At 38.6% G+C, this 27,669-nt stretch overlaps 1 protein-coding gene across 1 annotated transcript in view; it reads left to right on the forward strand.

Moving 5' to 3' along the window:
* The window catches only part of LOC131814151 (phosphatidylinositol 3,4,5-trisphosphate 3-phosphatase TPTE2-like), a 113,163-nt gene that overhangs the window by 34,237 nt on the left and 51,257 nt on the right, over window positions 1-27,669 (forward strand). The window contains exons 10-15 of the mRNA XM_059144888.1: window positions 1,882-1,935; window positions 2,818-2,871; window positions 5,178-5,231; window positions 6,212-6,268; window positions 8,594-8,662; window positions 26,567-26,617. Of these exons, the coding sequence (XP_059000871.1) occupies window positions 1,882-1,935; window positions 2,818-2,871; window positions 5,178-5,231; window positions 6,212-6,268; window positions 8,594-8,662; window positions 26,567-26,617 (339 nt within the window). The remainder of the gene's footprint in view (window positions 1-1,881; window positions 1,936-2,817; window positions 2,872-5,177; window positions 5,232-6,211; window positions 6,269-8,593; window positions 8,663-26,566; window positions 26,618-27,669) is intronic.

Raw genomic sequence — 27,669 nt, forward strand, 5'->3', positions numbered from 1 at the left:
TGCATCTGTGTTCATCAAGGATATTGGTCTATAGCTCTCTTTTTTGATGGGATCCTTGTCTGGTTTTGGGATCAAGGTGATGCTGGCCTCATAAAATGAGTTTGGAAGTTTTCCTTCCATTTCTATTTTTTGGAACGGTTTCAGGAGAATAGGAATTAGTTCTTCTTTAAATGTTTGGTAGAATTCCCCCGGGAAGCCGTCTGGCCCTGGACATCAGAGATATATTCAGAACATTTCATCCCAAAGCAACAGAATACACATTCTTCTCTAGTGCACATGGGACATTCTCCAGAATAGATCACATCCTCGGTCCTAAATCAGGACTCAACTGGTACCAAAAATTTGGGATCATTCCCTGCATATTTTCAGACCACAATGCTCTAAAGCTAGAACTCAACCACAAAAGGAAGTTTGGAAAGAACCCAAATACATGGAGACTAAACAGCATCCTTCTAAAGAATGAATGGGTCAACCGGGAAATTAAAGAAGAATTTAAAAAAATCATGGAAACGAATGATAATGAAAATACAACGGTTCAACATCTGTGTGAAACAAAAAAGGCAGCCCTGAGAGGAAAATATATAGTGGTACAAGCCTTTCTCAAGAAACAAGAAAAGTCTCAGGTACACAACCTAACCCTACACCTAAAGGAGCTGGAGAAAGAACAAGAAAGAAACCCTAAGCCCAGGAGGAGAAGAGAAATCATAACGATCAGAGCAGAAATCAATGAAATAGAAACCAAAAAAACAATAGAACAAATCATCGAAACTAGGAGCTGGTTCTTTGAAAGAATTAATAAAATTGATAAACCCCTGGCCCGACTTATCAAAAAGAAAAGAGAAAGGACCCAAATAATTAAAATCATGAATGAAAGAGGAGAGATCACAACTAACATCAAAGAAATACAAACTATTAAAAGAACATACTATGAGCAACTCTACGCCAACAAATTTAACAATCTGGAAGAAATGGATGCATTCCTAGAAACATATAAACTACCACAACTGAACCAGGAAGAAATAGAAAGCCTGAACAGACCCATAACCAGTAAGGAGATTGAAACAGTCATTAAAAATCTCACGGTTATTCTTAAGAACATCTGCAACAATACAGTGTGTTTGACTTTTTTGAATCTTTTCAATGTAGCACCAAGAGGCAACTGTTTGTGCTTTTTGGCTCCAGTTGCATTAAAGAAGAACATGTCCTAGGAGGATCCTTCTTCCCCCTGGTGACTACCAATCAAAACCATTCAGAGATTTCCAGAATGCCTGTGTATGAGACTTAGTTGATTGGGTGAAGAAGGGACAGAATGCTAATAAAGACAGGAGGAGGTAGCAGTAGGCAGGGGGCAGAGGAGCCCTCAGGAGAAAGAAAGGAGCTAATGAAACCTGGATCCTTCACCCTCCAGAGCTTTGCCACCATGTGAAGCCACTGTCCCAAAGCCACAGTCACGTGGAGGGAGCCCCTCTTCCAGACCTGCCAGTTTCTTGACACCATCTGAGGGCAGGGAAGGCAAGCTTGAGAGGTGAAAGGTGGTGAAGGAGGGACTGGAGAAGCAGGAAATTAGATGGGAAAGAAGGAGGTATACCTGCAAATTGAGGGTGAATTTGAGATCAGTTCCACCATAATAGGCTGTTCCACACTGGCCAGGCTCAGTAGTTAAGATCTGTACTTGATCCTGGAGTCATCTGTGTTTTTGCTAGGTCCATAATACTTATTACAAACACGTAAGTCTTCATTTCTAGGGCAAACGAGATATTAGATTTCAAATAATTGATTTGCACGTGAACTTTCTAAGTGTCAGTGAGTTTATAAGTTCAACTAAGAAAGTAAGTCTGGAAGTCATGTGATGTCTTACCGAGTCTGTTTTTAATCCTTTAGCCCTGGCCAGAGTGAACAGACAGCCCCATCTACCGAAGAACTCTCCGAAGTGATGTGAGCTATGATGAATACATACATAAATAAGTATCTCTACACACACAAATACACACACACACACACACTGAAATTCTGGATGTTTGCTCTCGGATCACACATAGGAATACAGAGATCCTGTGATACTCTTTGTAATGTCTTCTCATGGAAAGGCACTCTATGTAATATTCTTTGTCTTTTGAAGGTAGGTGGAAAAAGTTTGAACAGGCTCTACAGAGAGTCTTTTTGATTCCTGGGTTTGTTCATATTTGTCCACCCTTGATGATTGTGGATAAGAGTATACTAGAGTAGGAAAGGGAGGAGGAAAATTTATTTGGAGGAAGGAGGAGTCAGCAGAAAGGATGCAGCTAATGGATCCTGGATTTATCCCTCACCCTCCAGAGCTTGGCCCCCCAAGTGAGGCTGATGCTCTAAACCTACCACCAAACTGGAAGGAACCTCTGCCTCGGGTCTTTAGCCACTGACCCTGCCTGAGGGGTAAGAAAGGCAACCAGGAAGCATGAAGAGTAAGCAGGCAATGAAGGGAATTGAGAGTCATGAACGAGTTGGGGTCAAAGAGATCTGTACCTCTCAACTGCAGCTGAATTTGAAATAAATTCTACCAGAAAAGGCTGTTACACACTGGGATTAGGGTGACAGTATAGAACTTCTTACAGATTGATACATTGTTTATCTGTAGGCTTAACATAGTCCTTAGCCTCTTAAATAAAGCCTCATTTCCAATAAAAAGTGACCTACCAGGTTAAATTAGATGATATATGCATGAATTTTTAAAGATTGACCAGTTCATACTTAGAGAGCAGCTGCAGCTATTTAAATGTGGGAAAAAGTCAGTCTAGCATGACATGTGGTGTCTGACTATGTGCCTCTTTATTCCTTTAGCACTTCCGTGACTGAATTGAAACTGGACATGGATGAGGAAATCACCAGCAAATTGTGAGCTATAAGTGAATAAAGATAAATATATATTTATATGGACATATATGCACATATGTACTTATATACTTGTATCAACACAGACTCACAAAGACACATACACAAGCAATAGGAATTCATCAAAATCCTAGAGGAGAAGAGAGGCAGCAACCTCTTTGACCTTGGCCACAGCAACTTCTTGCTAGACACATCCCCAAAAACCTGGAAACAAAGGCAAAAAAGAACTGTTGGGGCTTCACCAAGATAAAAGGTTTTTGTACAACAAAGGAAACCATCAAAAAAGCTAAAGGACAACCTACAGAATGGGAGAAGATACTTGCAAATACCTTATCAGATAAAGGGCTAGTATCCAAAATCTATGAAGAACTAACCAACTTAACACCCCCAAACCCAAAACATGATGTCAAGAAATGGGCAGAAGCCCTGAACAGACATTTCTACAGAGAAGACATACGGATGGCCAATAGACACATGGAAAAAATGTTGCACATCACTCAGCCTCAGAGAAATGCAAATCAAAACCACAAGGAGAGACCATTTCATACCAGTGGCAAGGGCTACAATTTAACAACTCTGGGAACAACAGATGTTGGTGAGGTGGTAGAGAAAGGGGAACCCTCGAATGCTCTTGGTGGAATAATGCAAACCGGCCAGCCCCTCTGGAAAAGAGTACGGAGGTTCCTCAGAAAGTTAAAAAGCATAGAGCTACCCTATAACCCAGTAATTGCACTAGTAGATATTCATTCAAAGAATACAAACATAGTGATATGAAGAGATACATGCACCCTTATGTTCCTAGCAGCAATGTGTCCACAATAGCCAAACTATGGAAAGACCCAAGACGTCTATGAACAGATGAGTGAGTAAAGAAGATGTGGCGTATATATACTCAACCATCAAAAAGAATGAAATTCTGCCATTTGCCATGATGTGGATGGAACTTAACGGATATTTTACCCAGTGAAATAAGTCAGTCAGAGAAGGACAAATACCATCCAATTTCACTCATGTCCAATTGAAGAAACAAAACAGATGAGCATGGGGGAAGGGAAGGAAAAGAGGAAAACAGTGAGACAAACCATAGGCGACTCTCAACTATAGGGAACAAACTGGTTAGCTGAAGGGGAGGTCGGTTGGGGATGGGGTAACTGGGTGATGGGCATTAAGAAAGGCACTCAAAGTAATGAGGACTGGGTGTTGTATGCAACTGATGAATCACTGAATTCTTCCTCTGAAACTAAAAATACAGTATATGTTAATTAAATTGAATGTAAATTAAAAAAGAAATAGATGAATTTTTCTAATATATTCTTTTTTTCCCCATTTCATCTTGTTTCTTTTCAGTGTTCCAAGATTCATTGTTTATGCACCACACCCAGTGTTCCTTGCATTACGTGCTCTCCTAATACCCAGCACCAGTCTCACCTAGCCCCCCATCCCGCTCCCCTCCAAAACCCTCAGTTTGTTTCTCAGAGTCTACAGTCTCTCATGGTTATTCTTAAGAACATCTGCAACAATACAGTGTCTTTGACTCTTTCTGAATCTTTTCAATGTAGCACCAATGAATACTACATTCAATGTAGTATCCTTTTTGGCTCCAGTTGCGTTAAAGAAGAACAGGTCCTAGGAGGATCCTTCTTCTGCCTGGTGACTACCAAGTAAAACCTTTCAGAGATTTCCAGAATGCCTGTGTATGAGACTTACTTGATTGGGTGAAGAAGGGACAGAATGCTATTAAAGACAGGAGGAGGTAGCAGTAGGCAGGGGGCAGAGGAGCCCTCAGGAGAAAGAAAGGAGCTAATGAAACCTGGATCCTTCACCCTCCAGAGCTTTGCCACCATGTGAAGCCACTGTCCCAAAGCCACAGTCACGTGGAGGGAGCCCCTGTTCCAGACCTGCCAGTTTCTTGACACCATCTGAGGGCAGGGAAGGCAAGCTTGAGAGGTGAAAGGCGGTGAAGGAGGGACTGGAGAAGCAGGAAATTAGATGGGAAAGAAGGAGGTATACCTGCAAATTGAGGGTGAATTTGAGATCAGTTCCACCATAATAGGTTGTTCCACACTGCCTAGACTCAGTAGTTAAGATCTGTACTTGATCCTTGTGTCATCTGTATTTTATGGACCTAGCAGGTCCATAATACTTATTACAAACATGTAAATCTTCATTTCTAGGGCAAATGAGATATTAAGTTTCAAATAATTGATTTGCACGTGAACTTTCTAAGTGTCAGTAGTTTATAAGTTCAACTAAGAAAGTAAGTCTAGAAGTCATGTGATGTCTTACCGTGTCTGTTTTTAATTCTTTAGTCCTGGCCAGAGTGAATGGACAGCCCCGTCTACCGAAGGACTCTCTGAAGTGATGTGAGCTATTTTGAATACATACATAAATATGTATCTCTACACACAGAAATACACACACACGCACCTGCACACACACACAGACACACACACACACACACACACTGAGATTTGGGATGTTTGGTCTCAGGCTCACACATAGGAATACAGAGATCCTGTGATACTCTTTGTATCATCTTCTTATGGTAAGCCACTATATATAATATTCCTTTTATTTTGAAGGGATCTGTAAAAAAGGATGAACAGGTCATACAATCATTTACTTTCTTCTATGTTTCACCCTTAATACTAACAGCGAAACTGATAGGGAACTAAAATTGACTGTTTCTCTTGCTGTACTGGAGTGGCTTAGGGAAGAAAGATATCTTTTTGGGAAGGAGGGTAATATTAAAGTATAAGCAGTAAATGGTTTGAGTTGGCAGGATGAAGAGAATTCTTTAGCAGAAAAGATTTGAACTAATAGACCAGATCTGTTTGTGTTTGCCAGCATGTGCAACTGGTTCCCCAAGGCTGGACCTATCATTACATTGGATAGAATCATTGACTAAGACCTGTGGTGTCTAAGATACCATCTGAAGGTTAGGAAAGACATTCATAGTTCCTAAACAGCACAGATGGACTAGAGGGCCTACAGGTATTTAGGTTAATCAATAGAAATGTATATCTACACTGAGGTAAATGAATAAGTCCCACCATGAGAGGATGTTGTACACTAGGTCAGATCCAGTAGTAAAGAACTATATTTAAGCTTTTAGCCATTAGTTGGTTTTTTTTTTTTTTTGACAAGTATGATGTATTCATTATGAACATATAAAGTCTCATTTCTGGGGGAAATAACATATCAAGTTTCATATAACTGATTGATGTGTAAATTTGTAAAGAGTCAATTATTTTGCAAGTTAGAGAGTAATGTTAAAATTTGAACCAAAATATTTAATTTAGAAAATCATGTAGTCTGACTGTGTCCCTTTTTCATCCCTTAGTACTACTACCATGAGTGAATTTACATCGGGAACTTCTGATGGAATCTCCAAGGAAATGTGAGATATGAACAAAACTATCCACATGTAAATACAAGTATGGGGCAGGGGAGAAAGATTGAGATTTGGGAGATTGATTTGCAGGAGGATCCATGAACTTTAGAGTCTTGGACACCATTTGTAACTTTCTATCCAGTTTGAGTGGAATTTAGTAAAAGAGGAACAGGCCATAAGAGGGATGCATCTTATTCCTTGTCTTTTTCTCCCCCTCAGTTAGTGGCCACCAAAACTCCTAGGAAACTATCCTAATGCTCCATGTGTAAGGCTCTACTATAATGGAACAAGAGAGCAGAAAAAGCTATTTTGGAGCAGGGAGAAGGTTCAGGAGTAAAGAAATGTACACAAATTTGATTCATTAAGGTTTTTCCCACAGGACTAGGATTCTAATTATAAGCATAGAAAGCCTTATTTGTAGGGAGATATTAAATGCCAAGTTTCAAATGACCAGTTAGGTTAACTTTTAGGTCAACTAGACTGCAAATTGTAGCATAGTATAGATAATTTTCATCTATAAACAAGTCTAGAGAGGCATGAAAAGTCTTAAAATATGCATTTTTAATTCTTTAGCAATGACCAGATTCAGGTGAAAAAGCTAATTTGTGTTGCCCCTTTGATGAAAGGTGAGATATAAACATATGGAGATAGAGGAAGGGAGATACTGAGATTTGTGGAATTAAGGAAAGTATTCATGGCAATGAGTTTCTTTGGTACTTTATCTAAAGTCTTTGCAACTTTCAGTATGTAACTTTCTTTCTCTTTTGCATCTTTTCTGGGGGAAAAAGAACAGATCATAAAAGGAAATAGTCTGTTACCTTTAGTAGCATCCAAAACACTTAGGAAAGTACCAGATTGCCCAAGTATGAGATTCAATGTACTCCCTAAGTATGTGGGCCAAGAGAAGACAGAATTGAATTTGGAGCAAGGAGGACTTAGTGGTGGATAGGGAGCATAGGACCCCTCAGCAGAAAAAAAAAAAAAAATGGAGCTAGCAGATGCTAGATGTATCTCTGACCTCCCAGAGTGCTGTCAACATGTGAGTCTGGTGCCCTAAACTTACCATCACACTGAAGGCAGGTTGGCAGTTACCTGACCCTTTTTGAGGTGCAGGAAAGGCTTCTAGGATGGGTTAATAGGTGGTTTAGGGACTTGAGAAGGCAGAAAATTACAAGGGCAAGCAAGGTGAGTATCTGCAAACTCAGCTGAATTTGAAGCAAATTTAATCACAAAATGGTATTGGTAATTAAAAGAAGTGTACATAAACCTGATTTATTAATTTTTTCCACAGAACTAAGGTTTTCATTACAAACAACGTTCATTTCCAAGGAAAAATTATATAATACTAGGCTTCAGTGAGCTGATGAAGATGTAATTTTTTGGGGTCAACTACATTATAAATTGTAGAGTAATTGTAACTAATTTGTGTTTAAAAATCACTGTAGAAAGACATGGAGTCTTCCTATGTGTATTTTTAATCCCATAGCTCTGATTTTAGTGTGTTGAAAAAAGTAGCCACCAACGAAAGGTGAAATATAAATATGTAAAGGGAGAGGAAGGGGGATACTAAAGTTTTTGAGATCTAATTAGTTATGAAGTCCTTGTCTCCAAAAGTTATTTAAATCCTATCCAGGGAAAAGATATCCATGATATTTGAAGAGTAGAAGGTGGTAGAGGGACTGAGGTTCTAAATAACTAATTGACATATTTTTAAGAGTTCAGTCAGTTTATATATTGTAGAGCAAATGTATCTAATTTCAACCTAAAAAAAAGTAAGTCTCTGAAGTCACTTGGTTCCATGTACAGTTTTAATTCTTCATACTGACCTGAATAAAGTGACACCAGAAGTATTTGACTACACTTTAATATATTTCAACTTTCAATGATGGTGCATGAAAGACTACTGATATCATTTATTTGGGTCAGTGCTATATATACATTGATCTCTCTACATAGAGAGCCGAAGAAAGAGGGACACAGAGGAAGACAGGCAGAAGACCGAGATAGGAGATAGACTGAGGGTGTGGGGGCGGGGAGGAAAAATAGAGAAGGGAGAAGGGTGGGAGGAGGGAGAATAGAAGGAGGGAGGTGGGGGAGAGAACGCTAGAGAGATTCACAAAATTTGATCTTGGAAATACCCATGAGAATACAGAGTTTTCTGGACAACAAGTCTAAAGTTTTTTCTAAATATTTAGGTCGTCCAGTGAGCTAAGTCCTGTTTACCATATCCTTTAAATTCAAGGAATTGTTTTTGTTTAAATAAATTATCACATTGCTGTTACATGTAGCAAATCTCTAATGACATGTTTTTGCATTTGTTGGCGGTGATAGTATAATGGAACGACTCTCCAGGTTCCATGATGAAGATACTGAAGACAGTGTCTTTCTCAATTCAAATGAGTAAGTCAGTTTGAAGTTTTGAGGAAGGGAGCCATCAGTGGATCTCTTATTTTTGTAAAGGTAGATCTTGTACAGAGGCAAAGAGAAAATCTGAAAAGGTATCAAAATGTTTGAGAGGGGATGTATATAATAATGACTCAAATTGAATTTGCAGATGAGTACCATGCTTGGAAAAAATATTTCTAAAGTTTCACAAATAAGTGTTCTTCTAGTTTAAAAATGTGAAAATATTTTTAATAGATAATAATTTTAGAGTAAAGTTTTCTTAACAGAGGGTTTCAGAATGCTACTTATTCCTTACTTGTGTTCCTTCCTCATTTTTCTTCTGGATATATTTTGGTACCCAGAATATATTTTGTGGATTTTTTCTATGAGCAAGTGGGACCCAACAAAAGTTGGGTAGTTTTAATCAATTTTCCCTCTGGTCTCCTATAGCTATTATTCTGTAAGTTGTTATATTGTTAATATTTTCCAGAATTTGGAGTAAATTTTTAAAATTTTAAATGCTTTTTCTTTTTTAGATTTTATTTTTAAGTAATACCACCCTGATTGTGCCCCATCAGTCTCATCTTGCCTGTTTTTAAATATTTTCCCTTATTGTTGAGTTTTGAGAGATCTTGATATATGCTGAATACAAGGTTTTTTAAAATTTTTTCAATTTATTTATTTTCAGAAAAACAGTATTCATTATTTTTTTCACCACACCCAGTGCTCCATGCAATCCATGCCCTCTATAATACCCACCACCTGGTACCCCAACCTCCCAACCCCCGCAACTTCAAACCCCTCAGATTGTTTTTCAGAGTCCATAGTCTCTCATGATTCACCTCCCCTTCCAATTTACCCCAACTCCCTTCTCCTCTCTAACACCCCTTGTCCTCCATGATATTTGTTATGCTCCACAAATAAGTGAAACCATATGATAATTGACTCTCTCTGCTTGACTTATTTCACTCAGCATAATCTCTTCCAGTCCTGTCCGTGTTGCTACAAAAGTTGGGTATTCATCCTTTCTGATGGAGGCATAATATTCCATAGTGTATATGGACCACATCTTCCTATACAAGTTTTTTTATCAGATGAATCTTTTACAAGTATTTTCTCCCAATCTGTAGTTTGTCTTTTCATTTTTTTAATAGTGTCTTTTGCACAGTGGAAATTTTAAATTTTGAGGAAATCTAATTTTTTCTCATGGTAGGGCTTTGGTGTTCAATCTAAGAAATCTTTTCATAATCCAAGGTGACAAATATTTTCTCATTTCTTCTAGAAGTTTCACAGTTTCAGGTTTTACATTTAGCTATATGGATCCATTTTGAGTTAATTTTTGTGTACGTTGTGTGATACAGGTTGAAGAGCATTCTTTATGAAAATGTATGTCCAGTAACTCCACTATGGTTTCTTGTAAGATTCTCTTTTGTCCATAGAATTGCCTTTGCATTTTTGTTGAAATCAGTTGCCCATATATATCTATGGGGGTCTATTTCTGATCTCTCTTTTGTTCTACTCTTCTGTGTGTCTGTTCTTTCCTTAATACCACATTGTCCTATTTAACTTTAGAGTAAATGCTCAAATCACGTAGTGGCATTACTCTGCCTTTCCATTCAAATTTTAGAATCAGGTTGTCAATATCTATAAAAAATAATGCTGTGATTTTTAAAAAGATTTTGTTGAATGTATAAATTGGTATGTGGAAAATTAACATCAATATTGAAATTTCTAATCTATGAACATGATACATTTCTTATTTGGACCATGTTTTCTTTTCTTTCATCATGTTTTATAATTTTCAGCATGCACATCTTGCATATATTTTGTTAATTTATACTAAAGTATTTCATGGGCTTTGGTGCTAATATAAATGGTACAGTTGCTTACATTTCTATTTTTCAATATTTTATTGCTCATCTATAGAAATATAATTGAATTTTATATATTGGCCTTTACTTGGTAACTTTTTTAAATTTACATTTTAGTTCCATTAACTTTTATGCAGATTCCTTGGGATATTCTTGGTAGAACAAGCATATCATCGGCAAATAGGGGGAGTGTTATTTCTTTCTTTCTAATCTTTATTTCTGTTACTTCCTTTCCTTGCCTTATTGCACTGTCTAGGGCCTCCAATACAACTTTGAATAGAAGAAAGTGTGAACTGACAGCCTAAATTCCTAATCACTGGAGAAAAAAGTCAGTCTTTCACCATCAAGATTGCCATTAACTGTAGCAATGTCTATGGCTTTTTGTAAATGGTGCTTGTCATGTTAAGGAAGTTTCTTCTATTTGCAATTCTGCAGTTCACTGAAAGTTTTTTTTTTTTTAAAGATTTTATTTATTTATCAGAGAGAGAGAGAGGAGGAGAGAGTGAGCACAGGCAGACAGAATGGCAGGCAGAGGCAGAGGGAGAAGCAGGCTTCCCTCCGAGCAAGGAGCCCAATGTGGGACTCGATCCCAGGACATTGGGACCATGACCCGAGCAGAAGGCAGCTGCCTTAAAAAAATAACATTTTTTACATTGTGAAAATTAATAAAGGAAATCTCACTAAAACAGACTTGTGAAGTTTGGCAAGGGGAGCTCTCATACCCTAACACTTGCAGTCAGTTGCACATCCAACAGAAAGAGACTGCAAATCAATACTAACACAGCCCAGCCAAGAGAAATTGTCACAACTCAACCAATGAAGAACCACTATACTTAAGCCTCCCAATTTACTCTCTTACTTTTACTGTTTACAACCGACCAGTTTATTGTTTACTTTTAGTTTATAACAACCCCTTCCAACTTCCCCCTTTCCTCTATAAAAGAGTGTTTCTCTCCTTTGTGGTTTTGCCATAGCTTGCTTGTCCTGGATTGCAATTCTCTGCTCTTCCCAAATGAATCCATTTTTGCTGGTAAAATAACTGGTAATTTTATATATTTTCTTTTAAAATATTTTTAAATTTAAGTTTATTTTTACTTAGTGATCAAAAATGGGATCCAAAAAAAAAAAATGGGATCCAGATAAGACCCCCAACAGCTCTGAGGCTGGTGAGCAAACAAACAGGTGCCAGTACCCACAGAGCCAATTCCTGAATAAACTCATTTTTGCTGGTAAAATAACTGGCAGTTTTATTATTTTTATTTTTTAAAATATTTTTACATTTGAATTCAATTTAATTAACATACACTGTATTATTAGTTTCAGAGGTAGAGTTCAGTGATTCATTAGTTGCGTATAACATCAAGTGCTCATTCCATCAAGGGCCCTCCTTCATGACCATCACCCACTTACCCCATTGCCCCGCACCAACCCTCCAGTAACCCTGAGTTTGTTTCCTAGAGTTGTGAGTTTCTTATGGTTTGTCACCCCCTCTGTTTTCATCTGATTTTTCCATCCCTTCCCCTATGTTCATCTGTTTTGTTTCTTAAATTCCACATATGAGTGAACTCCTATATTTGCCTTTCTCTGACTTATTTTGCCTAGCATAATACCCTCTAGTTCCATCCACGTCATTGCAATAGCAATATTTCATTCTTTTTGATGGCTGAATATTATTCCATTGTATATATACACCACATCTTCATTATCCATTCATCTGTTGATGGATATGTGGACCCTTTCCATAGTTTAGCTATTGTGGACATTGCTGCTATAATCATTGGGGTGCATGTGCTTCTTTGAATCACTGTATTTGCATCTTTTGGTTAGATACCTAATAGTGCAATTATTGGGTCGTAGGGTAGTTGTATTTTTAACTTTTGGGGGAACATCCATACTCTTTTCCAGAGTGGCTGCACCAGTTTCCATTCCCACCACCAGCATAAGAGGGTTTCCCTTTCTCCACATCTTTGCTAACATCTGTTGTTTCCTGAGTTGTTAATTTTAGCCATTGTGACTGGTGTGAGGTGGTATCTCATTGTGGTTTTGATTTGTATTTCCCTGATGGCAGTTCTATTTTTAAGGTTAACATTACTTGGTGATCAGAAATGGGATTCAGAGAAGACCCCCAACAGCTCTGAGGCTGGTGAGCAAAGAGGTGCTGGTACCCACAGAGCCAATTGTGGTCACTGCTTTTTTGCCCACCCTGGGGTTTGAGGGTAAGTTTTCTCCTGGATTTTGAGCTTTACACTTTGTGTTCAAGCTCTTCAGACTTTATTCAGGATCTGTTTCAAGGTCTTGTGTTTTGTATTTGTGTTTTTTTATTTGAAAGTACTCATTTGGCCTTTGGTCCAACTCTTTTTCAGAACCAGACTCTCCCTGTTGGAACTGTGCATTTGAACTGTGTTGGCCTTTGGTCTGACCCCCTTTGGGGACTGGACCATTCCATGAGGAACTGTGCCTGTTGGAATTACACAAGCCTTTAGTCTGACTCCTGTTTGGGATCAGATTGCTCCTACTGAACTGTGCTATCCTTTGGTCTGACTCCTTTTCGGAACCACATTTTACTACTGGAACTTTGCTGGCTTTTGGCCAGATTCCTTCTAGAACCACGCTGCTCCTACTGACACTGCTGTTTAAGAGTTTATCTCTTTGCTCTAAAGAAAAACCTTTAAGAAATGGGATGCCGGTCATCAAAACGCTCTGAGGGCTGCCTCCTCTTTTCCTCCTTCACCACTATGGGCACTCTGTTGGTTTTATATTTTCAAACTATGGTCCCTTCACATGTAATTTATCACTAAGTGTACTGACCTGACCAAAAATAATTTATAACTTAAGTGGCCTTATAAGAAATTTTAATATCCCCAAACTTGTTTTACTCAAAATTAAGTTAGAAAGTCATGGCTCCAAAACAAACAAACAAACAAACAAAAAACTGAATGAGATACCTCCTTTAAATGGTACCTTGAGGCTTTCAGATGTTTTCAGGATTCTGTTTTGCCTCTTTGTGAAATACTATTTCTTTATTTTTCAAAAAATTTCATTATATTCACTTAGCCAACATATAGTACATCATAAGTTTTTGTTGTAGTGTTCAATGATTCATTACTTGTGTATAATATCTCTAAATTAATTGAGGCAAACAAGCAATTGAAAGGGGTCAAAATGGCTTCTGAGGCCTCACCCCATTCCCTGGGCCACCCACCCCTTGGTTGCAGACAGTAGAAGTCACCTTGTGCTCAGGCCCCAACTCTGGTGTCACTTTCCTCTATTCTCTCTATAGAACTTGCATTTTACTCCTAATCTATCCCCATTCCTCCTCTCCTGAAACTATCAAAACCTGCCTCTTTAAAGTTAAGTCTAGTGAGTACCTAAATAAACCTCAGGTTTCCCATATTCCCTTGACTAAGTCCAAAATGAGACCCATAATTAAAGTTTCTTGAAGTGACTGGTACATGCATACAGCAGTCCATCTTGATGACAGCACATGCCAGGGGCGATTCTATTTTGCAGAACTGCTTGTCTCATTTGGAAACTCTCCAGTGAGGAGGGTGTCTGCCTTATGGGTGGAATTAAAGGTGGTAGTCATGTGTTTGGCTAAAGCTTATACCTGCATTCTACGTCAGTGGTCAGCCACAGAAGGGGAGAGAATGGACAGGGGTTGGAACCACCAAGATGTTCTGTTGGTTCTATGTCAGGCCCTGACCACCTCCCAGTTGGTAGGCTTCTCCTATAAGTGGGTGAGTATGTGGCCTGGCAGGTAGGGGCACCCCAGATTCAGCACTTAGTCTAGTTATAGGGTAAGTAGGGCCTGCCATGAGTACCACATGCCCAAAGCCATCCCCGGAGAGGGGAAGGCACCAACAGGAATGGATGCTTGTTTCCATAGTCAGGTACCAGCAATGATGAGTAAAGTGTAACTGCATTGTTGTATGTGGATCCATCCTACATTATGACCTGTAGCATCTGTGGTCCTGTTGTGCCTCTCTATGCAAATGGGGCCATTCCCATGATTTGAACCAATGTTGCATTTAATCACCCCAAAAAACCCATTTAATCATCCCATTTAATCATCCCAAAAGCCATCCCATACCTATTCTATACGTAGAATCTTATTTAACTGTTCCCATATCAAGGGAAAAATTTTGCTCTTTGTGTCTTCCTGGGCAGGGAGCCTGGATACCTAGTGAATATGGGTCCATCCAAGTAGGGGAAAGAAAGTGTTATACCACGCATAAAAGCATTCCCAAGTGCTTTGGAGGGCAGCTTAAATTTGTCAAAGGAGGCCCATGGTCGCTGATAGGGGGAGTTCACTACACACCCAGTAGTTGGTCTTTTTCTATAAGAAGTTGTGGTCAGGGTCCATTAGGTAAATGGGTTTCCTGTGCAGAATCTAAGGGCAAAAAGTAAGATGCTGAGTAGGCACCAGAAAAGGCTAGTGACAACTGACCTATAGAATCAGGAGGGGTGGGTGTTCCTGGATAACCCCACCCCTGGCCTCAGTCTAGCTCCAAACTGACTGTACCAAATTGTTAGCTCCTTTTCTGCTACATGGCAGGACAAACTTGGAAAGGATAGTGGGGTTATAATAATTCTCTGTAGGGCCATTATGATAGTATCCCTTTTCATGAGAGGCCTATTGGGGTGCATGTGCTGCTTTGTTTTCAGTGGAATGGGGTGAAGAAATGGGGGGGTGGATGGTTGGGTCTTATTCTATCCCTATCCTACAGGACTGAAAACCCAAAACACTGTACACTTGTTTGTCATTTCCAGCGCTACATAGTTACATGTTCTGCTATAGATAGATCTTGTGGCAAGGGCAGTAAAGGGTTATCTTGTGTCCCTACATGCAGCAAAGAGCATCTTCCTGCATGCTGTCTACTTGTATTCTAAGGGTGACATCAGGGGTCCTTGAGCAAGTAGAGTATAGGCACTATTGGAATGTATATATTTATTTAATGTCTGTATAACTGTTGACAGGTGGTGTTTCCAAAAGGCCAACTGAGCTGTACTGGGATTACATGGTAGATGAAGATGCCAATGGACATCTTGAGCTTTGGCCCCCTTTGCACTTTATGTCCTGTGAAATGGGAGCCTTGGTTGCTGTCAGTATCAGTGGGCACCCTGTATGTAACACACAGCTGTTCCAGGCCACAGATGGTGGCCTTCTGTGTGGCATACTTGGTGGGGTTGGCTTGCAGGAGTCCTGAGTAAGTGTCATGCATGTCAAAGCATAATGTCAGCCATCAGAGAGTGGCAGGGGACCAATCTGCTATCTCTGAATGGAGTGCTCTGTTTTCTTCCCCACTACCTGTATGTGTCTCTTGACAAAGGTCATGGTTGTTCCTGGGCACAGGTTGGGCTTTGTCGGTAGATGGTTACAGTGTCTTGGTAATGCAGTGGTAAGTCCCAGTTCTTAACAACTGCCCACAAGGTCTGTTGTCCTCAATTTCCTATGTTGTATAGCTAGGTGGCATTGTCTTCTTTTGGCAAGTCTTCTAGGAGGCAGATGTGGCCCAACTCATCATTCTGTTGATTACCAGGTGGGGTGTGTGCAGTGTGTGCATCTACATGGTAAACAGTAGTGTTCATACCTTGTATGCACTGGAGTTCCACATGTTGATTCCCCAGCATGGGTGCCCTGTCACCATCTAGTCCTGTGCCTTCCATTGAAGAAATCATATGGTTGGTCCCTTATAGATTTCCCAGATTCTGTGCATAGAACAATGGAATTGGGCTCATGAAGCGCTTATGTTGTTTGCAGTTCAGCCCATTGACTTCTATGTTTGGCACCAGAGTCCATTAGATAGTTTCAGTTGAGGGTTGGATGGCAGTAGCTGTCCAGGTGCAGAGGTCACACCTTGCTGACCCTTGCTGACTCTACAGGCATGATCAGGGATTGGTAACTGTAAAGAATGGCAACTGTGGTGGCTTTGCAACCTCAGTTAATGGCTTTCCTTCAGAGGTGACATGAGTCAACAGGCCAAGAATGGAGTGTGGCTCCACACTAAGAGGGCTATTTGTCAAGGTACTGTGTTGTTGCAAGTAGGCATGCCATTTAGCTGCAGTCTGGATTTGGGCAATATCTGACTTGGGCTCTTGGAATGTATCCTTTAGCCATGCTGCTATAGGATGCTGAGTGCAAATGGTCACTGGGATCCTGTTAGCCATGTCTTCTACTTGCCGTAAGGCATGGTAATTAGCCCACAGTTGTTCTAAAATGCATTATCATGCTTCAGTTCCTTTCCATAACAGTGACCAGAAGCCTTACAGTATGCATTTGTACCCTTGCCATTGCCATAAATTCCATCAAAACCTTTCTAGGTAACTGACTCCATCCAGTCAAGTGGCTGCCCCTGTACATGAACGCTTAAGTCTTGGATCTGTGTAACAGCCACCTTGGCTTCTTCAAATGCTTCTCTTTCCTTTGAAGACCAATCCCAATGGGCTTCTGTTCTTACAAATCTATAAAGGTGCTTAAGCTCTTGAGCCATGCAAAGGATAAATGGATACCAAGAGCTTAAGGAACCTAGGAAAGTTTGCAGCTGTTATGGTGTGGTGAGATGTGGATATCCTTGTATCTTATCAATAACTGCTACAGGAACAACTTCTTTTAAAAAAATTCTAGTATAATTAACGTGCAGTGTTTAATAGTTTCAGGTGTACAATACAGTGATTCAGCAATTTTATACATTACTCAGAGCTTATTATGTTAAATGTACTCTTTAATCCTCTTCACCTATTTTACCTATGCCCACCTACTTCTCCTATGGTAACCGTCAATTAGTTCTCTATATCTAAGAGTCTGATTTTTGTCTTTTTATTTCCTTATCTGTTTGTTTTGCTTCTTAACATCCACAAATGAATGATCTCATACAGTATTTGTCTTTCTCTGACTTATTTTACTCAACATTATATTCTCTAGATCTGTATATGTTGTTGCAAATGGCAAAATTTCATTTTTTATGTCTGAATAATATTCCATTGTATGTATATATACCACCTCTTCTTTAGCCATCCATTTATCAATGAACACTTGGGCTGCTTTCATAAATTGGCTACTGCGAATAATGCTTTAATGAACATAGCAATGCATATATCATTGGAATTCATGTTTTTCAAATACCCAGTTGTGAAATTACTGGTTCATATGGTAATTCTATTTTTAATTTTTTGAAGAACTTCCATCTGTTTTCCACAGCGACTGTACCAGTTGGTATTGTCACCGATCGTGTTCAGGGTTCCTTTTTCTCCCCACCCTCGCTAACAACTGTCATTTCTTGTGTTGTTGATTTTAGCAATTCTGACAGATGTGAGAAGATATCCCATTGTAGTTTTGATTTACATTTCCCTAATAATGTCTGATGTTGAGGATATTTTCCTGTGTCTGTTGGCCATCTGTAGGTCTTTTTTGGAGAAATGTCTGTTCATCTGCTCATTTTCAAATTGGATGTTTTTTTGGTTTTTAATGTTGAGTTGTATTTGTTTTTACATATTTTGGATAATCCTTTAACATATATGTCATTTGCAAATAACCTCTCCCAGTTAGCAGATTGTCTTTTTGTTTGTTTGCTTCCTTCATTTTGCAAAAGCTTTTTATTCTGTTATCATCCCAATAATTTAATTTTGCTTTTGTTTCCCTTACCTTAGGAGATATATCCTGGAAAATGTTGCTATGGTTGAGGGCAAAGAAATTACTGCCTATATTTTCTTCTATAGCTTTTATGGCTGAGGTCTCACATTTACGTCGTTAATCTACTGCAAGTTTATTTGTGTGTATGGTGTAAGAAAGTGACCCAGTTTCCCTCCTTTTCATGTAGCTGTCCAGTTTTCCCAACATCATTTGTTAAAGAGACAATCTTTTTCCCCATTGTATATTCTAGTCTCCTTTGCTGTAGATTATTTGACCTCAAAAGCCTGGGTTTATTTCTGGGCTCTCTAATATGTTCCTTTTGTCTATATCTCTGTTTTTGTGCCAGTACTATACTGTTGTGATTACTATAACTTTGTAGTATATCTTGAAATCTGGGATTGTAATATGTTCCACTTTGCTGTCCTTTGCAAGATTGCTTAAGTCATTTGAGTTCTCTTGTGGTTCCATACAACAGTTTAGGATGCTTTGTTCTAATTCTATGAAAAATGCTTTTGATATTTTGATAGGGATTGCATTAAATGTATAGATTGCTTTGGGTAGTATGTCTATTTTAATAATATTTGTTTTCCCAAACCACAAGCATGGAATATCTTTCCCTTTGTTTGTGTCATCTTCAACTACTTTAATCAATGTTTGAAAGTTTTCAGAGTATATTCTTCCTTCTCCTTGGTTAAGCTTATTCCTAGGTATTTTACTCCTTTTGGTGCAGTTGTAAATGGGATTGTTTTCTTAACTTTCCTGCTACTTTATTAGTGCTTAGACATGCAACAAATTTCTATATGTTAATTTGGTATTCTGGGGCTTTAATGACTTCATTTATCAGTTCTAGGAGTTTTTGGTATAGTCTTTAAGGCTTTCTATATATAATATTGGATTACCTGCATATAGAGACTAACTTTCTCCTTACCAATTTAGATGGCTTTTATTTCTTTTTCTTGTCTGATTGCTATGGCTAGGACTTTGAGCACTATGGTGAATAAAAGTGGTGAGAATAGACATCCTTTTCTTGTTCCTGACAGGGGGAATTCTCCCAGTCTTTCACCATTAAATATAGTATTAGTTGTGGGTTTGCATATATGGCCTTTATTATATGGATGGATATTTCATCTAAACCTGTTTTGTTGAGTTTTTATCATGAATGGATGCTATATTTGTCCAGTGTCTTTTCTGCATTGATTGAAATGATCATATATGTATCATCCTTTCCCTGGTGTTGTATCACACTGATTGACTTGAAATATTGAATCACTCCTGAATCCTTGAAATAAAGCCTGCTTGGTTTTGATGGCAAGTTCTTTTTAATCTATTGTTGGATTTGGTCTGTTAGCATATTGAGGATTTTGGATCTATGGTCTTCAGTGATATTGGCCAGTAATTCTTTTTTGTAGTGTCTATCTGGTTTTGGTATCAGGGTAATGGTGGCCTCATAGAAGGAATTTGGAAGCTTTTCTTCCTCTTCTATTTTTGGAATAACTTGGGAAGAATAGTTATTAACTGTTCTTTAAATGTTTAATGGAATTCATCTGTGAATCCACCTGGTCCTGGAGTTTTATCAGGAGTATTTTCAATGACTTAATCAATTTCATGCTAGTAATTGGCCTGTTCAAATTTTCTATGTCTTCCTGATTCAGTTTTGAGAGGTTCTATTTCTAGGATTTATCCATTTCTTCTACGTTGTCCAATTTGTTCACATATCATTTTTCATGAGATTTTCTTATAAACATTTGTAATTTTGTGGAGTTGTATCTCCCTTCCTTCATTTCTGAATGTATTTATTTGTGTGTACTCACTGCCATGTCCTCTTTCACTCTCACTCTAGCTCTTTCTTTTTGAGTTTGGCTAAAGGCTCATCAATCTTCTTGATCCTTTCAAAGAACAAGCTCCTGGTTTCATTAATCTGTTCTATTGTTTTTAAGTCTCCATTTCACTTATTTCTACTCTAACCTTTATTGTTTCCTTCCTTCTGCTGCCTTTGGTTTTGTCCTTTTTCCAGCTCCTTTAGGTGTAAGGTTAGGTTGTTTATCTGAGGTATTTCTTGCTAATTGAGGTAGGCCTGTATTGATATAATCTTTCATATTAGAACAGCTTTTGATGCATCCCAAAGATTTTGGACCATTGTGTTTCATTTTCATTTGTCTTCATGTATTTTTTAATTCCTCTTTTATTTCTTGGTTGACTCATTCATTGTTTAGTAGCAAGTTATTTAGTTTTAAATTTTAAAATTTGATTAAATTTTTTTAAATTTTTAATTTACTTTTTAAAAAATTTTTTCAATTTATTTATTTTCAGAAAAACAGTATTCATTATTTTTTTACCACACCCAGTGCTCCATGCAATCCATACCCTCTATAATACCCACCACCTGGTACCCTAACCTCCACCCCCCCCGCCACTTCAAACCCCTCAGATTGTTTTTCAGAGTCCATAGTCTCTCGTGATTCACCTCCCCTTCCAATTTACCCCAACTCCCTTCTCCTAACACCCCTTGTCCTCCATGATATTTGTTATGCTCCACAAATAAGTGAAACCATATGATAATTGACTCTCTCTGCTTGACTTATTTCACTCAGCATATTTTTTATTTATTTTCGGCATAACGGTATTCATTATTTTTTCACCACACCTAGTGCTCCATGCAATCCGTGCCCTCTATAATACCCACCACCTGGTACCCCAACCTCTCACCCACCCGCCAATTCAAACCCCTCAGATTGTTTTTTAGAGTCCATAGTCTCTCATGGTTCACCTCCCCTTCCAATTTCCCCCAACTCCCTTCTTCTCTCTAACTCCCCATGTCCTCCATGCTATTTGTTATGCTCCACAAATAAGTGAAACCATATGATAATTGACTCTCTCTGCTTGACTTATTTCACTCAGCATAATCTCTTCGAGTCCCATCCATGTTGCTACAAAAAGTTGGGTATTCGTCCTTTCTGATGGAGGCATAATACTCCATAGTGTTTATGGACCACATCTTTCTTATCCATTCATCCATTGAGGGGCATCTTGGTTCTTTCCACAGTTTGGCGTCCATGGCCATTGCTGCTATAAACATTGGGGTTTTAAATTAAAAAATTAAAAGAAATTTTTTTCTTGTGATTGATTTCTGGTTTTGTACTATGTGGTTGGAAAAGATGCATGATATGATTTCAATCCTTTTGAATCCTTTGAGATTTGATTTCTGGCCTAACATGTGATCTATTCTGGCGAATGTTCCAAAAATAATATGTATGCTGCTGTTCTAGGATGGAATGTTCTGGATCTATGTGTTAGGTCCCTCTAGTCCAATGGGTGATTTAAAACTACTGTTACCTTGTTAATTTTCTGTCTGGATGATCTATCCATTGATGTAAGTGGGATGTTAAAGTCTCCTACTATTATGTTATTACTCTCAATTTCTTACTTTATGTCTGTTAATAGTTGCTTTATGGATTTAGGTGCTCCTAGGTTGAGCACCTAATTGGTTATATTTGGATGCATACAATTATGCCTTCTTGTTGGTTTGTTCCCTTTATGTTTATGTCTCTGTCTCTTGTTACAGTCTTTGTTTAAAATCTGTTTTTCTGATTTAAGTATTGCTATCCTGGACTTTTGCTTCCATTTGCATAGTAAATGTTTTTCCATCCTCTCACTTTCAATCTACATGTCTTTAGATCTGAAATGAGTCTCTTGTAGGCACCATTTACAGATAGGTCTTGTGCTTATCCATTCAGTCACCCTGTGTGTTTTTATTAGAGCAGGTAGTCCGTTTGCCTTCTAAGTAATTATAAATAGGCATGTACTTACTGCCATTTTGTTACTTGTTTTACTTTTTATTCTTTTTAGATTTTATTTATTTGAGAGAGATAGAGAGAGGAAGTGAGAGAGAGCATGAGCAGTGCCAGGGGAGAGGGATAAGCAGACTCCCCTCTGAGCAGAGAGCCAGATGTGGGGCTTGATCTCAGGACCCTGAGATCATGACCCGAGCAGAAGGCAGATGCTTAATTGACTGAAACACCCAGGTGCCCCTTTGTTACTTGCTTTGTAGTTATTTTTGTAGTTCTTCTCTTGCTTTCTTCAGTTGTGGCTTAATGGTTCATAAAGTGATATGCTTGGATTCCTTTCTCTTTATTTTTTTGCATAATTACAGGTTTTTGATTTGTGGTTATCATTAGGTTCATGTCTAACATCTTTTGCATATGGCAGTCTATATTAAATTGATGGTAGCTTAAATTTGAACCCTTTCTTTTTTTTTTTTTTTAAGATTTTATTTATTCATTTGACAGAGAGAGATCACAAGTAGGCAGAGAGGCAGGCAGAGAGAGAGAGAGGAGGAAGCAGGCTCCTTGCTGAGCAGAGAGCCCGATGCGGGACTCGATCCCAGGACCCTGAGATCTTGACCTGAGCCGAAGGCAGTGGCTTAACCCACTGAGCCACCCAGGCGCCCAAATTTGAACCCTTTCTAAAAGCACTATATTTTTACACCTCCCACCACATGTTATGTATGTGATGTCAGACTTTATATCCTTTTATTTTATGAATCCCTTGACTGATTTTTATAGGTGCAATTGATTTTATTGCATTTTGCTTTACCTCTATACTGGCTTTATAACTAATTTACTACTTATTATGTTTGTAATTATATGTGAAATATTTTCCTTTCATGATTTTCTAATTCTTGATAATGGCCTTTTCTTTCCACAAAAAGAATTTCCTTTAATGTTTCTTGTAAGACTGGTATAGTAGCAATGAACTCCTTTCACTTTTTTTTTTTTTTTTGGAAGAACTATTCATTTCTCCTTCTATCCTGAAAGAGAGCCTTGCTGAGTAGAGTGCTCTTAAGGGCAGGTTTTTTCTTCTCAGCACTTTGAATATATTATGCCACTTCTGGCCTCAGAGTTTCAGCTGAAAAATCAGCTGATAGACTTATGGGGTTTCCCTTTTATGTAACTGCTTTATTTTTCACTTGCTGCTTTAAGATAAAATCTCTTTACCACTACCTTCTACCTTTTTAATTGTTATGTATCTTGGTGTGGACCTCTATGTATTGACTTTATTGGGGGCTCCCTGTGTCTCCTGTATCTAGATGTCTGTTTCCATCCCCAAATTTGGGAAGTTGTCATCTGCAATTTCTTCAAATTTTGCCCCCTTTTCTTTCTGTTCCCCTTTTGGGATTTCTATAATGTGAATGTTAAGTTATTATGTTTGATGATTTTGCTGAGTTCCTATCCTCTTCATATTTTTATTCTTCTGTGTTGTTGTTTAGCTTGATTGCTTTCTGTTACTCTATGTTCCATCTTGCTGATTGATTCTTCTGCCTCCTATGCTCTATTTATTCCCTCTAGCATATTTTTAATTTTGGTTATTGAGTTCTTTACCTCTGTTTGGTTCTTTCTTATATTTTATAGCTCTTTTTTGAAGGTCTCCCTGAGGTCCCCCACTCTTTTTTTAAGTCCAGAAATTATCTTTATGACCATTAATTTGAGTTTTTTTTTCTTTTAAATCAAGCATATTGCTTATCTCTGTCTCATTTTAGCTCTTTTGCTCTTGTTTTTTCCTGTCCTTTCATTTAGGACACATTTTTCTGTTTCCTCACTTTAAGTAACTTCCTGTGTTTGTTTCTATGTATTAGGAAAGTCAGTTATGTCTCCTGACTTTGAAAGTAGGAACCTTATGAAGAAGAGGTTCTGTGGTGCCTGTTTACCAGAAACAGGTGCTTCAGGGGTTTCTCCTATGTGGATTCCATGTACTCTACTGCTGTAGGCTAAGCCTCACTTTCCTTCAGTCCAGTTGGCTACAATGGCCTGTTGGCTACAATTTGCCTGTTGTAGGCTGGCTTAGGTCACTCTGCTGTCAAGGGGCCAGTCTGGGACTGCCGTGGACTTGCAGTTGGGTGGTATCAGCAGTCAGACAAGATGCCTGCCCTTAACTCATTTGCTGGGGCTACAGTCACACTGAACTCAGGGCACTCTCCCTGTGCTGCTGAGAGGCTTTGGTTGGTAGGTGAGACCTGCAGACTAACGAGATACCAGCCTCCAACCCATCTACCAGAACTACAGTGACCCCAAACTGTTGTTTTATCTCCCTGTGCTGCCCCCTGGCAGGTTCTTGTTGACAGATGGGTCTGGCAATCTGATCAGATGCCTGCCCTTATCTATCTGTTTGGGTGGCACACGCATTGATTGACAGGGCACCCTGCACTGCCAATTATAAGGTTCAGCTGTTGGGCCTACAGTAGAACTAGTGTGTGTAGTTATCTTCCCTTTACCTTCCATCCTTAGGGCAGGTGTCATTTTGAAGGCAGCCCCTCTAAGTTGGGCATGTTGGATGTGGCAGATCCACAGGAGAATACAAGGGTAGGGGACATGCTGTTGGCAGGGTAGCTGTAAAGTATTTTCACTGGTTCCTATAAGTGCCAGGCTATCTAGGCTAGGGAGGGGGCAAATGGTCCCACCAGCTCTTTTGTTCTTGGGGAATTCTAAAGATCACTGCTCTCCAGCACATACTCTGAGATTAATAAATAAATCTCCTTCACTATACCCCAGATACTTTTCAAACTGCTGCTTCTATGCTTATCTCAATGGGATTGCTTGTTTTTCTTGCTCCTTAAGGGCAGGGACTCAGTTTCCTATTGCCCTCTGGCTCTCTTAGAACTAAGCCGACTGATTTTTAAAGTACCCCGAATTAAGTCCTGCTGGTTGCACAAACTCACAAAGTTAAACCCTACTGGCTTTCAAAGCCAAATGTTATGGGGCTTGTATTCTCATTGCATGTCCCCCAAGTCTGGGGTAACTTCTCTGGAGTCTCCTTCTCTCTCTTTTCCATGTTTGTGGGGTCCCTCTTATTTGCAGTTAGTCTTAGCAGAAGTTTTGTTTCCCACTGTATCTCCACCCCACCTCCACTTTTCAGTGTGGCCTCCTCTCTATGATGACCTGTGGAAGGTCTCTTCTGTCAGTCTTCAGGTCATTTTCTGGGTTAGTTACACACACGGCTACTATATTGGAATGTCCAAGGGAAACTTAGGATCCTCTTACTCCATCATCTTCCCAGAAAAAAATAGGGAAATTAAAGCCTCCCTTTCATGCCTTGTGATTCTGTCAGGCATGGGTTCTGTATTGTCACTTTGTCAAGTAAATTCTGAAATACTGTTACATTTCCTCACTACCCAGAGATCCACTCAGTGTGTGATCAGAAGGGTGTGTTTTAAGAAAATGGCAGCCTCAGGGCAATTACCCTCTTTTGACCAATCAGTTTTGTGTCCACATTAGCTTCAGTTTCCTAAGCCTGGGCAGAGGTGGTGACCGCAGTGGGGGGAGGGAGAATTTTCAGGCAGTGGGGAGCTCTTATATCTCAGGTTAGCCTAATAGCATTCATCAGTACTGAATTTTAGCAGGACCCAGTTCTATTCATCTGTTCACTCCATTGGCCAGTCTAATCTTGGGTGCAGGCTGTAAGAACTGTTTTCACATTAATACTACTTGGGGTGAAATTTGGGTCCTGTGTTGTAGACTTCATCCGGGCAATAACTTGCTCACCTTGTCTCCAGGCATAGCTGGAGGCTCCATCAAACAGACTTCTCCTCCTCCTGTTAATGGAAGGATCCCAGTCTCTAGGGTGTTTCTCCTTTGAAATGTATCTTACAGGGGCACCTGAGTGGATCAGTGTGTTAAGCCTCTGCCTTCAGCTCAGGTCATGATCTCAGGGTCCTGGGATAGAGCCCCGCATCAGGCTCTCTGCTCAGCAGGGAAACTGCTTTCCCATCTCTCTGCCTGCCTCTCTGCCTACTTGTGATCTCCCTCTCTCTGTCATGTAAATAAAAAAAATAAAATTGTTAAAAAAATAAGAAAAAAGAAATGTATCTTACTAAAATTCTGTATCTCCAAAGTGCACTTGCCACTCCAATGTGTTTCTCATTAATGATTAAGTGTTGTGTTCCTGTGTGTCTTTTTTTTCAAGAGATGAATATTATAAGACAAGAGTATCATTTACTGAAGGGCTTTGTTTTACTGCTATGGAAACAGATTTGGTCAAGGTTTGATGACTTGCACAGGATCCCACAGTTCATTAATGGGAGAGTTGGAACATTGATCTCTTCTACCCTGCCTTTCTGTCTCCATGTTATCTTGCTTTAGTTAATGAACCCAAATTTAATAATACCATAAATTTGGGACTGGGGCTTTACAGGCAATGGAAATATTACTAAACATAGTTTTGAGTTTTATTTGCATTTATTCTACATATGAAAGTTTTAAAATCATGAAACAGAACATTGAAAATCTTGGTAAAGATTGTTGTGAAACTTTGGAAGAACTTTCAAACTATATTGTCCTTTGTTATTGGCTAAATTTATATTATGTATTAGAAGAAATCTGTGATAAACTTGAAACTCTGGAATTTAATTTCTACTTCTTTTTGCAGCAGCATTATTAGTAGAATTTTGTACTCACTGGTATCATCACTCACGTTCAGGTATGTGAAACCCTAGAAAAGGAGATAATTACACATATCGTTAAATTTGTTTTTTAATTTCTTTTCAACATAACAATATTCACTGTTTTGCATCACACCCAGTGCTCCATGCAATACGTGCCCTCCTTAATACCTGCCACCAGGCTCCCCCAACCTCCCACCCCCTGCCCCTTCAAAACCCTCAGGTTGCTTTTTCAGAGTCCATAGTCTCTCATGGTTCACCACCCCTTCCAATTTCCCTCAACTCCCTTCTCCTCTCCATCTCCCCATGTTCTCCATGTTATTTGTTATGCTCCGCAAATAAGTGAAACCATAGGATAATTGACTCTCTCTGCTTGACTTAGCATTAAATATTTTTAATAATAAAGTACCTCAGGGGGGCACATTTTCACTGTCAATATGTTGCTAAAAAGTCCTTGTGCCTCATTTAATGTAATTTGTCTTGAAATTTTAGTTTAAGCTGAACATTAAGAATTGCAAAGAAATGGTATCTAAGCCTGATAATAACATATTAGTATATTTTTTCTACCTGTAAAAGTAAATTAATGAAGGATGCTTTTTAAAATCCAAGTGTTTGTATTAAACACTTTATTTGTCTAGAAGTACTCCTAATTCTGGAAACATTCTACTTGGACTTCTCTATGTGACTCTAAGATTTCCGGCCACTATATAGAGTCATGCAAAATACTTGCTTTCTTTTAAATGTATTTAAAATTAAAATTTATTTTTAATTTTTATTATGTTCAGTTAGTCACCATATAGTACAAAAATTATTAAAAATTTATAATATTTTAATTTGCATTGGAATTATAAAAAAGTATTTTGAGGATTAATACATTTATCTTCATAGATTATACAAGTAGTGTAATCAGCTTATGAAGAATGTGTTTAGAATATATGAAAGCAAGATTTAGGAAGTACTTTAGAGTTCAATCATGTATGTATTTATGGAACTGAATTCCTTCCCATGTGCCCAGCACTGTGCTAGAAGCATCTATTAATATATAATCTCACTGATAAAATCTCTTACTAGTCAAAGTGGACTTTTAAGG

This window comes from Mustela lutreola, chromosome 13 (assembly GCF_030435805.1).
Source record: "Mustela lutreola isolate mMusLut2 chromosome 13, mMusLut2.pri, whole genome shotgun sequence".
Lineage (NCBI taxonomy): Eukaryota > Metazoa > Chordata > Mammalia > Carnivora > Mustelidae > Mustela > Mustela lutreola.